This window comes from Triturus cristatus, chromosome 4_1 (assembly GCF_964204655.1).
Source record: "Triturus cristatus chromosome 4_1, aTriCri1.1, whole genome shotgun sequence".
NCBI lineage: Eukaryota > Metazoa > Chordata > Amphibia > Caudata > Salamandridae > Triturus > Triturus cristatus.
The window spans coordinates 1,168,960,499-1,168,976,258 of NC_140585.1; the positions used below are offsets into that span (position 1 = coordinate 1,168,960,499).

At 44.1% G+C, this 15,760-nt stretch overlaps 1 protein-coding gene across 2 annotated transcripts in view; it reads right to left on the reverse strand.

Moving 5' to 3' along the window:
* Positions 1 to 266: 266 nt before the first annotated feature.
* The window catches only part of LOC146856276 (C-type lectin domain family 4 member G-like), a 73,874-nt gene continuing 58,380 nt past the window's right edge, over positions 267 to 15,760 (reverse strand). For both annotated transcript variants that reach the window (XM_085654372.1, XM_085654371.1), the window contains one exon: positions 267 to 575. In XM_085654372.1, the coding sequence (XP_085510498.1) occupies positions 443 to 575 (133 nt within the window). In that variant the 3' untranslated portion in view covers positions 267 to 442. The remainder of the gene's footprint in view (positions 576 to 15,760) is intronic.

Genomic DNA, 15,760 nt, shown 5'->3' on the forward strand with positions numbered 1-15,760 from the left:
TCCTCTGGGGAGGCGCACAATTTTAACACATGTCCAAGTTTACCGATCCTTGTACATCGGGGAATGTGTCAAACCCGATGGGTGTTGCAATCCATGAAGTAGGGCAAGGCAACGCAGCGATTTGTGCTGCCTTGCCTTACTCCATATCTATGAAGCATTGTATAGCCACGCCTGTGCCACCAGAGCGTCATAAAATGTGATGCCCCGGCGGTGCAGAACTCTTGTAAATGAGGCCCTGCATTTCAAAAGACAAAGGGTGAATTAAGTAAATCTGATATTGTTTTAATGTACATGCAATGCCATTTTTATTTACATTTTCATAATGTGTTCTTAATAGGATCTACATGCTGCAGGCCAAACAGGAATTGGAAACTAAAATTATTTTTTACAATCTCTTTACTTTTATGATTCTTGTCCATAAGGAGGCACTCGTTGGGTAGAGTCAAAAGTGACCCTTTTCACAAATCCACTTGTTGTACGTGCTGCAAGAGGCATCATTCCAGGTGGCGGTGTGTTCAATCTCGACACAGTCCTCAAAGCCTTTTGCATCGTTAGGTTCTCCAGTTCTCCAGAAGCTGCAATAGAAAGCATTGCGTAAGTGTTAACAAACTTTTTTTTTTTTTACATTTATTTATTCAAGTATTCTGAAACGTATATCCAGCATAGAATGTAGAGAACACAGGTAGTGCATGCTTGTCAAAGAGATTTAGAGAACAAGTAAATGCATTCTATGGTTCGGAGCAACGTGAGTATCAATAGGCACATCTGAATACTGTTCGTATGCAGCAACTTCACAGGTGACATCAGGGAATATATCTGAGCAAGCTTAATACACATTTTTGTTGCAAAATATAGACATATATCATACAAAGGCGGGCAAAAGTCAAATATTGTGTTCAACTGCTAGCTACGTGTGTAGAGTTGATTGCATCAGCAGGGTGTTCTAGAAGATACGCCTTTAGGGGGTCCCAGATATCTCGAGGGCGCGAAGTGATAAGGAGGGGTTCTGCATATGTGTACATTTGCTCCTTCCAGAACAACATATCATTAATCCACTCCTTAAATTTAGGTGTCCTACCACAACCCCATCGGCATGCTATTCTTCTCTTACTTAGTAAGAGACCAAATGAAACAAATTTCCGATGCACCATGACCAGGTTTTCTGTGTATCCTAGTAAGGTCAACATGGGAGATGGCTGGAGTTTTAGGGAGATCATCTGCTCCAGTGCTGTAAGCACTTGACAACAGTAGGCTTGGACAGCGTTACAATACCAGGCAAGGTGCAGGATGTCTGATACTCTGCCCCACACCTGTCACATTTGTCGTTGTCACGTAGTTTATATTTGCGCATTTGACAGGTGTGTAATATGTGCGATGCAGAAATTTGTAGTGCGTGGTGCGCAAACGGCCGCTAGAAGAGACTTGTTCTGTTTGTAGACAACAATATGTCCATTGCTCGTCAGTGATACCATGTCCTAACTCAGTAATCCATTTTTCCCTAGAAGCACAGGAGGTTGAGGTTATGTTGGTGTATAGACTGTGGTATAGCGCGGAGACTAAGTGTGAGGCAGTGTCAGTACGCAACATTGTGCGCAAAGGGGTGACCTCCCGAGGTGCTAGTAGGTATGAGGAAGTTTATTCTTTGATACCCTGTCTCAACCTGACATACAGGAAGATATCAATAGTGGAGGATGGTTGTTTTGAAAATAACTGTTGAAGAGTACAGAATTTCCCATTTAAATAGAGATCTCCCCAGCTAGTGATGCTGTATTTAGCTTTAGTTTTTTTAAAGGCACCCTCCTGCAAAACTGGCACGTTGGGGTGGTAAACAAGGGGAAGTAGAGGTGAGTACAGCATGGGTGCTTGTAACTGTCTGGCGATGTATTGCCATGCCTTCACCGTGCAGGCAACAGAGGACGGGTCAGTCGCCTGGGGTTAGACTGTGGTGGATATGGCACCTTCCAGCGGGACGGGATCCGCCAGCCAATGTTCCGTTGCCACATGCCATTTCTAGGGGGGTGGAACCAATAGTGGGCATAGTGTGCCTGAGCGCAAAGATAGTAAAGTTCCAGATTAGGGATATCCAACCCTCCCTGGGAGTAAGGTCTGGTAAGTGTTTCCCACTTCAGCTGAGGTTGTCTGCCCCCCCAGGTCAGTCGGATCAGCTCCGAGCGGAGTGCGGAAAAGAAATGTCTGCCCGGGTCATACGGGATGTTTAAAAATAGATAAAGTAATTTGGGGAGGACGACCATTTTTATGAGAGAAGTACGACCTGCAATGCAAAGCAGGAGAGCAATCCATCTTGTTATACTGCTTGCAGTGTTCTCCAATGCTCTGCCGTAGTTGAGCCGCATAAGTTCTTCACGGTTGGCAGTGATGTGCACCCCTAAGTATTTCCCCTCAGTAGTGCACCACTCTATGGGAAAGTCAGGGGTAAATGCTGTCACCGAAGTAGTGAGTGGGAAAATCAGGGATTTCGCCCAATTAATGTGAATTCTGGAAAGTCTCCTGAATCGCACAAATTCACGGAGCAGTGGGTTAAGGTTGTTGTGTGGTTCTCTAACATATAGGGTGAGCATAGAGAGAGATAATTATTGGGTTGAGGAAGCAACGTAGTGCCTTATCTTGATGATGCTGTTTAATTTTGGCCGCAAGGGGTTGGATTGCTAGCGCAAAAAGGAGTGGAGGAAGAGGGCATCCCTGGCGGGTACCCCAGGCAAAAGTGAAGGGGGTGACATGTGCCCGTTGATTAGAAGCCTCGCTTCCGGAGCCTTAAATAAAAGGCGTATCCATGAAAGGAAGCCTTTAGGCAGCCCCATACATTGAAGAATGACAAATAGATAGTCCCATTCCACGCAATCAAAGGCCTTTGTGACTTCTAAAAAGACCGCCACTAGTGCCAGCTGCGGATCTACGTTTTGTAGGATGGAGAAAGGGTACGGAGGTTATAGGACGTCCTCTACCTGGAATAAATCCAGCCTGATCTGGAAGGACTAACTTCTCCATCAGGAGCCTAAGCCGGTTTGCCAGTATTTTGGCGAGGATTTTGTTATCATTGTCGATGAGAGAGAGAGGACGGTAGGAGTCACAACTGTCCGCTGGTTTTCCAGGTTTCAGAAGAGAGGTGATGAGAGCCTCTCTCATCGAGCCGGGAAGTATTTCAAGCTCTTGAGCCTCTATGAAGACTTGTTTTAGTATTGGAAGTAAATGATCGATATAGGTTTTGTAGAAGTTGATGGGGAGGTCATCTGAGCCCAGGGCCTTCCCAGACTTCATCTGCATAATTGCAGCACATATCTCGTCGTCTTTAAAAGGTGCTGCAAGGAACTCTCTCTGGGAATCCCCCAGCCATCCCAGAGCTATGTTCTTCAGGTATATGGACAGTTCCGGGGGCTCGTTTCTACGAGTGCTATATAAGTCAGCATAAAACTTGGTGAAAACACGAAGGATATCAAGACTGTCTCTATGACATATACCTTCATTATCACCAATTTCTAGGATGTAATTAGAGAAGCTGGGCTGTCGAATTTTCATCGCTAATGCTCTGCCCGGTCTCTCACACTCCCCCTATTTAAGTGCTGCAATGTATTTTCCCCAGAATCTAGTTTCGCACTCTGCAGTCTCTTTGTACTCAGATAGTTTCTCTCTAAATGTTGCCCACAGGGAACCGGAGGTGGCCTGCCAAAGGACACCATCTAATTGTTTCAGCTTCTCTCCAAGTTTCTGTAGACTACGATGGATGTCTCTTAAGACTCCGAAGCTTTGAGCTATACAAAAACCCCTGATCTTACTTTGAATGCCTCCCAAATCGTGCTAATGTGCATAACTGAGCCTGTATTTCTCTGGAAAAAATCAGTAATTTCTGCACCAAGTTTAGCCTTAAATGCAGAGTCCAATAAGGCCTCTGGCATGAGTTTCCAACACCTTGGGGTGGCAATCGAACTGGGGGTAAAATCGTTATACGAACTGGTCAGAATATGTTCTGGCTAAGTGCTCGACAGTGTGTATCCATGGCCCCCCGGGAGACCACCCAGTAATCTTAGCGGGCCCATGTCGAGTGTAGTGCCGTACAATGTGTGCCTTCCTTTCTATTAGGGTGGACGTGGCGCCACGCATCTATGAGACCGTGAACGGAAAACATATTTGCCAATGCGTCCTGTGTTTTGGTGTAGTGGTGAGGGAGTGGGTTAGACCTGTCAACAGAAGGGCAGAATGCAGTATTAAAGTCACCTCCCCGGATAATATGAGTGGATCCTACCTTAAGGATTTGTCCCCACAGTGTAGTGAAGTAGCTCGGAATATCTAAATTCGGCCCACAACAGCACACTAGTGTGACCGATTGTGTACCCAGTGTACCCCAGATCATACAGCTCCTACCTAACGAGTCATGATACGTACCACCCAAAATGAAAGGAGTGCTTTTTTTAATAAGAATTACGGTGCCCCTCGAATATGTAGAGTACGATGAGAAGACTCAGTCGGAGGCCCACTTATTAGCGTAACCAGGAGTGAGGTGCGGGTCACGATGTGTCTCCTGTAGCGTAGCAATGTGAATCTGCTGTCGGTCAAGATATGAAAGGATTTGTCTGCATTTAGGAGGATCTCCCAAACCCCTGACATTCCATGAATGTGTTCAACTTGCTGTGTATTAGGCATATCGCTGTGAATGCATCTCTCTATGAATGTTTGCATGTCTGCCTGCTGAAAAGTGAGCATAGTTCATACTGGAAATAACAATAACCATCCCCCCCCACAACAGCACCCCAATCGTGCTGGCATTTGTCCGCCCACCCACCTCCCAAACATCCTTAGACATAGTAGTCTAATTCAAATACCCCTGGAAAAGAAAACAGTAAAGGGGGAATACCCACGTGGGGGTCGCTAGTGGGCCACGAGATTCTCCCTTCTTCCAGATCTGACAAGGCAGCCTCCCAATGGTATGGGATAGAGGGGGGGAAGGGGGCGCTCGGCTTAGTTCAAAGTTTAGAAAAAACATGGGTAAGACCGTGCCCGCTGCCCAACAATGAGTACATATTTCTTGTGTTTATCACTTATCTGTCCTTGTTGTTCCAGCAACCAAACGACTATACCGCCATGGAATCATGGCATGTTGCACTCAAAAGGGAAAAATCTGTTTCACCTTGTCGCCGCTCGGGTCCCACCAAGCCTCAGATGTAGTACGTGCGAGTCATGTAGTTGTAGGAGATGAAGACCTGGAGGGGCTTTCCCTGGGTTCTCGATGTGGCGAGTGTTTCTTGACGTGTTTGAGAAAAATGTCTACTTGTTGTGAATTCGTAAAAAAATGCTGTTTGAGCTGATATAGGACCCGCAGGCATGCCGGGTACATGAGCGCATACTTAATTTGCGCCTTCCGGCGTTTTTGTTTGGCCGGTATGAATTTGCGTCTCGCCTCCTGAACCACAGCTGTGAAGTCAGGATAAATGGTGAATTCGGTGCCTTCATGATGGAGTGCAAAAACACTATTGATGGACAGAATGCAGAACAATGTCATACATTCACCCCAGTACAGAGATCTGGGCCTAAATCCATCGTTTTTTTGCTCACCATGCCATTCCAGTTTGGACCCAGCCATATGCAAATCAGTTTTGACCCTGTGCCTTATGGGAACCGTCCAGCCCGAACTGCCAGTCCAGGTCCTCCCTGGACTGGAAACAAGCATGCTAGGACCAGTTTCGGGGTTTCACCCCTCTTCAGCCAGGATAGCTTGATTCCAGTGACATGGAGAGCACGGGACTCACATCTGAGCATACCCGTCCCACTCGGGGTGACAAATGCAAAAAGAACTATTGATGGACAGAATGCAGAACAATGTCATACATTCACCCCAGTACAGAGATCTGGATGCTTCGTTCCAGTCCAGGGAGAACCTGGCTTGGCAGTTTGGGCTGGACTGTTCCCATGAGGCACAGGGTCAAGACAGATTTGCATATGGCTGGGTACAAACTGGAATGGTATGGTGAGCAAACAAACGATGGATTTAGGCCCAAATCTCTGTACTGGGGTGAATGTATGACATTGTTCTGCATTGTGTCCATCAACTGTTGTTTTTGCATTCCTGATGGAGCGTCTTTTTTTCTCTGGCCAGTTTGAGCGCTACATCACGGTCCTGGTAGTTAAGGAGACGGGCTACCATCGGGCGTGGGGTGCTGCCTGGTGGTGGCTTGGGGCCAAGTGATCTGTGCGCCCTTTCCACTATTAAGTGGAGAGAAAAGGCCTCAGTGGCAAAGGCGTTGCACAACAGGCGCTCTATGTATTCCCCCATACACCCAGTGTTGGTGCTCTCCAGTATCCTAATGACGCAGATATTATTACGACGGCCGTGCGCCTCTAAATCCTCATTTTTGGCTGCAAGAACTTTAAGAAGCTTGTCCATTTGTGCAATTTGTTGTTGTATCTGAGTTGTTGCATCTTCGTTATCCGAGATCCGATTATCCGCCTCTTTGATTTGACCATCATGTTTATCTACCTTCTGAACTTTAAAATCCATGCGGCTATTCATGGAGTCCATTTTGCTTGAAATGTCTGTGAGGTTATGTTTCATGGACAGCAGGAGAGTTTTGACTTTGTCATCTTGAGTGGTCTGTGGAGTCTGCACATGTTCTTCGCTGGGCTGCTCTGGTTCCTCCAAACTGAATCGCGTGACAGCCTTCTTGTTTTTGAAGAGGAGTTTGGATTGACGACCATCAGGTTCCCCATTTGAACGCTGCAGGTAAAGTAACCCAGGGGAAGGAAATGGTTCATGTTGGTGTGTCTTTGAAAAAGGGAAAGCAGCAAGGAATTGGGCTAGCCACACCGTCAGTGCTCTTCCCAGAGTGCGTCCAAGTAAGTTAATAAATCTCCGAATGACAATGTCCTGTAGCAGGCAGTAGGGCCTCGATCAGTAAATGGAGAGCCGGCTGAACAAAGTCCAAGAAAGAAGAGAATTGAACAGTGCACCTCTCATAACAAGCGTGTTGACTGTAGACCCTCGCGTGCTCAGCAGAGGAACGGATTAGGGCTGCAGCAGCAGTGCATATGGAAGAGGCAGTTAAAATGGGTGTGCCAGTATTGAGGGTGCGTTTGCCCCGCTATAATAGGTTTGAGATTGGAGCCACAGCAAAAGCAGGTGCAGAGGTGAGCAGTTCTCTGTCCCCCTGCGGTATGGGTCTGAGACAGACTATATGGCGTCTGTGGCAGTTAATATCTGGCCATTAGCGCTCCCTCTCCTCGCATCCAGCTCAGTGTAGGGAGGGCAACGTTGAGCAGTGTGCAGTAGAACCGTCTTTCCCAAAAGGGATCAAGTGGACTGGAGTGGCAGACCCTCACACAGTACCACGCTACGTTATACGCTTAATTAGGTGCACCAGACTACAATAGCAGCGTCACTCAGACGGTAAAGTGCGTGGTGTCTGGACAACTATGCATCCACAGGCAGAATGTCTTTTTGTTTTTGTTTTTGTTGTTTTTTTTCCTCCCTCAACTTAACTTGATGTCCTAGTAGCTCACTAGCTGTACACACAAGGGTCCGATGCAGCGCACTCAGAGCAGTGTCTTTTTTTTGTTTTTTTTGTTTTACGGTCTCTAGTGAAAGCTTCTGCCTCTTACTGAGGCCGCCCAGGCGAAGGATGATGGGTGTCTCAGGGCGCGTGGCAGTCCGAATCCATACGAACAGTTCAGGAAGCCACCGTTATCAGTGCGAGACGACCGGGGTCTACACACCATGTGGGCACCCCCAGGACTCGTGTGGCGGGTGCAGCCGGGCAGGTCACTGACCATGTCATGAATGATGTAATATGTGACATCATCAGCAGTGCATTGCGGGCGCGCGAGTTATAGTTAGCAGAACTAACTATAACGGAGGAATTTCTATGGTTTTGTACGATTGAAATGTCAAGCTAACTATAACACTCCTGAAACCTATGGTTTTTTCTGTGAATTTCTAAGGTTTTTTAAATGCTAATTTCTAACTATAACATCTCTGAAACCTATGTTTTTTTCAGTGAATTTCAAAGCTTTTTTAAATGCTAATTTCTAACTATAACGTCTCTGAAACCTATGGTTTTTTCAGTGAATTTCAAAGGTTTTTTAAATGCAAATTTTTAAGTATTATAGTAGTTATACCTATTTTTTTGTACTGATTTTCTACAGTTTTTTAACTGTTTATTTATAAATATTTTATTCATTAAATAACATTATATATTTTTCTGAAAATTGCAAAACAAAATAAAAAATTAAAACTGAAATATTATTAACTTTTTTTGTTTTATTTTTTTATTTTACTATGTTTATATTATTTTCATTTTTAATTTTCCAACTTTTTTTCGGAGTCGCGCACCCAAAGCGTACACATCACGGTGGGTGCACGGATTCTAGCCGCCATTTTAGAAACGTCGTCAAGGATCCGCGTACGGTGTGCAACGGCTTTGTGTTTTTCAGTTACATCATATACATTTAATATTACGTGATGTGCGCGATTGGTATGCGACCAGTTCGCGACTCCTTCTCCCACGCATTTGCGACACATGCGCATTACGGTACGCGACGCTAGCGCGTGGTGGGTCCCGCGTGATGTCATATATGTGCTGGGGCGCGCTGGGTGCGCGACTGCCGCAAAAAATGTTTATGTTCTAAAATGATATGTACGTGTATTTAATATCCATATTAGGGCAAGAGATATTCATAAAAATGATATATTTGTACTTATAATAAACGTATATTATTTTTAAATATATTTTCACAAAGTCGCGTCGGGTGCGTGCTTCATGAGCGCAGAGTGCACAGATCCCATGTGACCTCAAAAAAAAAGATTTCATTGGTTCATAACATTTACCACTGTAACTATGAAAGGACCGCACGCATTTTATTCATTCTTGTTGGAGCATCTTTAGAGAGACATCTCTTTTCCTTTCTTTTTGCTTGTTTTTTTTGGTGTTCTTCAAAAAATATCAAACAAAATGGCATCTGGACAGCAGCAGCAGCAACAGGAAGTAGCTTCTGAAGAAGAATTCTTGCAGGAGGCACCACGTCCACAGAGGCCGGAATCTGTCGTGTGGAAATTCTTCACTGGAGAGAAGAAAGTAAATGCGAGAAAGGTGACGTGCAAAATTTGTGACCGATTCCGTCAAGAGGCAGTGAAAAAAAATACTTTTGTGGCACTGCTTCTATGTACAAGCATCTCCGGACCACACATCCTCTCAATCTTGCTTGGGAGGAAATGAGGCGAGCTGCTTTGAATCCCTCACCTGCTGTGGCAAGTACATCTGGAGCGTCCTCAGTAACACCTGCAATGGACATTAGGCCGGAATTTGCCTTTCTCAAGCAACACTGCGTGAAGTGTAAGAAGCTTATATGCATCGGTGAGCAGTCGGTGGATGCAGTTTGTGCTCTGCAACGCAACCATCGTTGTTAATTTTTTTGTTTTTTGTTTTTGGAATGAATTCCATATGTTTCCTGTTTTATTCGTTCTTTTTTTAATTCATTTTTTGAAAAAACACCAAAAAAATACAAAATTGTTAAAAAAAATACAAAAAAATACAAAAGAAAAAAGAAGAACAAAAAAGTTCTTATCAGAACTACCTTATCTGATTAAAGAAAGAACTATAATTGCAAGGTAATGTGTGAAAGTTTGGTTGAATATATGTATACAGCATGATTGCATTAGTAGTGTATGGTGAATTTATAGGTGAAGATTTTTGAGGAAGTACTGCAGCATGACAATGCAAGCTCTTTAGCTGCACTGCACTGTGGCAATTCCGCAGCACAGGGATGTGACATATGTACATGAATATGTTGCAACTCTGTGCTTCCCTTTGCACTGCTGCACAAACTTCAGCCATGCGGTTACACATGTGGAGATTGTTTTAGTGTAGGAAGGGACACCTTCCTGCACAAAACAATCAGTAAAGGCATTTTCCTCTTTCAATGTATGCTGTGGAATGCATTATGCATTGAAAGAGGAAAAAATGAAGAGAAATGAAAACAATTCTCCTCATTGCGCCTTGCTACACCAACTCGAAGAAGGCACAGAATTCACACACATCTCCAGATTTACGATTTCTCATAAATCTGGAGATGTGTCTTGTTCTATGGGTGTTGCGTGGGAACACCCACAGCAACACCTATGGGATGCCCCTTCAACGCAAAGTTCTGTGTATGAAGGGGTCGTATTTACAAGGAGAGGAAAAACCACGCAGGGTGGCTTTTCCACTCCTTGTACATATGAAGGAGTGCATGGCGCCATCACTACGTTACAAAAAGTGACGTACTGGTGGCGCAGGGTGCTTGTAAATCTGCCCCATAAGTGCTTAGGTATTGGCAGACTGATACAATAAGAACATAGTGCTGGATGGGTGATTGAAGAATTGCATGAGACTGACAGGAGGTATCCTACGCTGCATGGGTACTACTTCAGTGTTTAATGGAGTGGACCAATAGTATGTATCTGCTTACAGATGTGTAGGGATTATGCACAGAATATTTTATGTGTACTTGTGTAGGTGCCTAGGTCATTTTATAAGAATACCACTAGAAACTGGAATGATGACAGTGCTGCAAACAGAGTGAACACTTACTTTATAGGTGCTTACGTATTGGTGGAGTGATAGGATAAGTAGATAGTGGTAGATAAGTGATTAAAAAAGTGCATGGGACAGACTGGATGATTCCTACAGTGCATGAGTACTAACTGGGTATTTAGAAGAGTGTATCAATAGTATGTAGCTAGTTAGAGGTCTGCTTGGATAGTGCACAAAATATTATAGATGTACTTGTGTTAGTAGCTAGGCCATTCCATAAGTTCATGACTAGTAACTATAATAATTACAGTATTACAAACAGAGTGTATAGTGAATTTATAAGTGCTTAGGTATTGGTGGAGTATTAGGATAAGTAGATAGTGCTGGATGGGTGATTGGAGAAATGCATTGGACAGACAGGAGGATTCCTACACTGCATAGGTACTAACTGGGTATTTAGAAGAGCGTATCAATAGTTTGTAGCTGGTTAGAGGTGTGCATGCATAGTGTACAAAATATTGTACCTGCACTTGTGTTTTTGACTACACCATTCCTTAAGTATATGACTAATAACTGGAGTAATTTCAGTGTTGCAAAGAAAGTGCGTGCTGAATTTATAAGTGCTTAGGTATTGGTGGAGTGATAGGATACGTAGATAGTGCTGGATGGGTGAATGGAGAAGTGCATGCGACAGACAGATGGATCCCTAGACTGCATAGGTATTAACTGGGTATTTAGAAGAGTGTATCAATAGCATGTAGCTGGTTAGAGGTCTGCATGCATAGTGTACAGAATATTGTACCTGCACTTGTGTTAGTGGCTAGGCCATTCCTTAAGTATATGACTAATAACTGGAGTAATTTCAGTGCTGCAAAGAGTGTGCATGCTAAATTTATTAGTGCTTAAGTATTGGCAGAGTGATAGGATACGTAGATAGTGCTGGATGGTTGAATGGAGAAGTGCATGGGACAGACAGAAGGATTCCTAGACTACATAGGTACTAACTGAGTATTTAAAAGACTGTATCAAAGCTATGTAGCTGATTAGAGGTCTGCATGCATAGTGCACAGAATATTGTAGCTGTACTAGTATTGGTGTGTCTATGGTTTCGAGAATGGTAGTCTGTATTTTAGGGTGTGAGGAGGTACATCAGATGAGCACCTAGATGATGTCATCAGTGATGTCATTAGAGATGTCATCAGTGATGTCACTGACCATGTCATGAGTGATGTAATATGTAACGTCATCAGCAGTGCATTACTTTAATCCAAAAAGCTGGTGGCCATATTGGCCTGGTCACGATGTGAAAATTCAGGAATTGATACAATAAAGAAAATAAAACAAGTGTTAATATGCACACAATGTCATTTCAGCATATCTTGCCCCGTGACCACCATACCTGTATGTTCGTCAACGTGACTTATTCATAATAAACATACTTAGAATTGCAACCATCAACATAAACAATGGACTACACATTACTTTAAAGTGAAAGGCTATCGGCCATATTAATCTGGGCACGTTGTGTATTATAATGGTTCTTACACGAAAGAAAATGAAAAAAAGGGGTGTTAATATACACACACTATCCCTAAATAAAGTTGTAGCGATTATAGTTCCATTCCATTCACAGCTCATTTGAGATGTCATGAGTGATGTCATGAGTGATGTAACTGACCATGTCATGAATGATGTAATGTCTGAGGTCATTAGCAGTACATTGCGGGGGCGTAAGTTATAGTTAGCTCAGGTAACTATAACTGTTGAGTTTCAATGGTTGTGTATGAGTGAAATCTGAGTCTAACTATCTAACTATACCGTCCCTGTAATCTTTGTTTTTTTCAGGAAATTTCTAGGTTTTTTTTAACGTTAAGTAAGATGCATATCACAATGGATGGTGGGGGGTTGGAAGCAGGGCCTGGCATTGTGCTGCCCCCACCCAAGCTTGCTGCTCCTGCCTTTCCTCCTCCTAGCCATCCATTGTCCAAGTCCATGTCCCTGCTCCCTTATTACAGCCCTGTGTGGCTACTGGCCTTCCCGCCTTCTCTGAACAGTTAGCTTGCTGCCCCATCCACCTCCTCCCTATCCTCTGTTTTCTGAATCCATGGGCTAGCCTCCTCCCTCCTGCCATGCATGGTCTGATGTGCTGCCACTGCCCTCCATTTAGCATGATGTACCAGTCCACTCCTCCTGCCCTCCATTGCCCAATTCTATGCCCCATCATTGACCTCCTGCTTAGCCTCTGTGCTTAGCTTGCTGCCCCTATTCTCCTTCCCCCTGCCCTCCGATGTCTTTGTGCATGCCCCTGCTCCATCCTTTTTGCCCACCATGTTCCATGGACCTGCCACTCCTATCTACTCTGAATGTTCTGTTGAGCTGCCAATCCCCTCCCACTTGCCTAGCATTGTCAGATGACTGTAACCTGTCCCTGCCACCTCCACCCTGCCTGTCCACATTCCATACCCCTATCCCCTTCCTCCTGTCCTCCATTGTCCATTTTACTGCCACACCCTTCTGCCCTCCCTGGTCTGTTGTGCTGCAACTGCTCCTTCTGCCTGCCCCGCGTGGTCTGTTGTGAGGCCCCTTCCCCTGAACTCTCTTGTCTGTGCCCAGGTCCTGACCCTCCCTTCTATCCTCCATGGTCCTTTGTGCATGCCCCTGCACTCTCCTTCTTGCCCATCATAGCCATTGTGCTGCCACTAATCCTCCCGCTTGCCATGCATGGTCTTCTGTGCTGCCACAGCCCCTCCCACCTTCCCTGTGTGGTCAGCTAGCTGCCCCTGACCCCCTCCCACCTTCCCTCCATGGTCTGTGGGTATGCCATCATAGTCTCACTGTTGCTCTCCATGGTGTGTCTTGCTTTTAGTGCCCATTCTGCCTGACCTACATGGTCATCTTGCTGCTCCTGCCCTTCCCCCTTGCCCCCAGCCCTCTGTTTGCATGTGCAGACCCCTATTCCCTCTCTCCTGGCTTGTCTGTTCCATTGTAATGCCCCTGATCCGTCCCTCCTGCCCTTTATGGTCTGTTATGCTGTAGCTTTCTCTCCTGTCTGTCCATTATGGTCAGCTAGCTACCATTGCGTCTTTCCCCTCTGTTCTCTGTTGTCCATGTGCATGGTCCTGTCCCCTCCCTATTGCTTTCTATGGATTGTTGACAGGAGACAGATCAAATAAAGCCCATTTGGGCTTAAAAACATTGAACGTTTCTTGGCTGAATCGGGTCTGTTGGCATGTATGGTTGTACTACCACTGCCTCTTCCTTCTGCCCACAATGGTCTATTATATTGCCACAGCCTCTCTTGCCAGTCCTGTATTGTTGGTTTGTTGCCCCTGCCCCCCTTTCCACTGCCCTCCATAGTCTGTTGTGCTGCCACTGCCCTTCCTGCCTGCCCAGTGTGGTCAAATTGTTGCCTCTGCACCCTCCTCCTTGCCTTCAATTTTCAGAGTCTGTGCCCCTGGCCTCTGCCTCTCAACAGTATCCTAATGAACAACTAGATTGCTAACATTCTATATGTATTACAAAAGTGTGGAACGCCTGACGTCATCTTGATGTAATCAAAATTGTAATACCCAGAGCATTTCCTTTAGAAATTACATATATGAGTATATGAGAGGGCCCTATTTGCATCAAAATTATGGTTAGTGCTCTAAAAAACTAAAATGAGGACATATTTTCTGAGTTTTCAAATAGCGACAAAGCACTTTTTAATTATTTGTTATCTTTATGTTTTTTTATCCAGTTGACCACTTGATTAAATGTTGCACTTAGGGGAGAGGATGTGGTGTTACTTCCAGAGCTGCCGACTTTGCAACTGTGGAACCAGGTTGGAGTTTCTGCTTCAGCTCGACATTCTGTGATTCCGGTCAAATCACTTAATGTCCCCATGTCTACAACCAAAATGAATTTGTTCTTGTGTTATGTAACCAATGCTCATGTAAAGCACTCCAATACCTGACAAGTCTGCACTATATAAAACTGCAAAAACACAAAAAATAAAAAGTGTTTTGCACACTTCTGTCATTGGGCTACATGTAGGCTACATCTGGGTGGTATTTGTGCTACATTTGGGCTCTTTTGTCTCTGGTGGCTATCTAGGGAGATTTATTTGTTATGAAGTTTCCTAATTTCCTCATTTACTGCAGTCTCCTCAGTAGGAAATGCTTTCAGTTTTTTACTTTGATTCCATCAAGAAGGTATTCAGATATGTCACACATTTGCCATAAATTCTGAATGTTAGTACTCTAGTTGCTCATTAGATCACTGTAGTAAAGCTACTGCTCACCACAGAAGTCTGCTGCTGGTATTAAAAGTGCATCTTTCAGTCTGCATGTCAGAATTTTTTAATGAAATAGAAGACGATTTGAGAAGTTACTCAAAATGTGCCCTAATTTTTCTTTCTTCAGCACTAATCATAATTTCTATGGCAAAATGAACCCCCTCATTGTGTTCCTTTTTAAATTAAATGTTTTAAGTGTTACCAGTTTATTCCAATCAAGATGGCTTCAGGTGTGCCATACTTTTGTCATAAGTAAGACAGTAAGCGCTCTAGTTGTTCTTAAGAACACTCTTGGACATTCTGTCATTGGGCTATACTTGGGCTACATCTGGGTGATTTTGTGCTACATTTGGGCTCTTTTGTCTCTGGTGGCCATCTTGGGAGACTTATTTGTTATGAAGTTTCCTAATTTCCTCATTTACTGCAGTCTTCTCAGTAGGAAATAGTTTCAGTTTTTTACTTTGGTTCCATCAAGAAGGCATTCAGATTGTCACACATTTGCCATAAATTATGAATGTTAGCACTCTAGTTGCTCATTAGATCACTGTAGTAAACCTACTGCTCACCAGGGAAGTCTGTTGCTGGTATTCAAAGTGCATGTTTCAGTCTACATGTCAGAATTATTTAATGAAATAGAAGAGGATTTGAGAAGTCAAAAGGTGCCCTAATTTTTCTTTCTGCAGCACTAATCATATTTTCTATGGCAAAATGACCCCCCTCATTTTGTTCCTTTGCAAATTAAATGTTTTAAGTGTTATCACTTTATTCCAATCAAGATGGCTTCAGGTGTGCCATACTTTTGTCATAAATAAGACTGTTAGCGCTCTAGTTGTTCTTTAGAACACTCTGGGACATTCTGTCATTGAGCTATACTTGGGCTACATCTGGGTGATATTTGTGCTACATTTGGGCTCTTTTGTCTCTGATGGCCATCTTGGGAGACTTATTTGTTGTGAAGTTTCCTAATTTC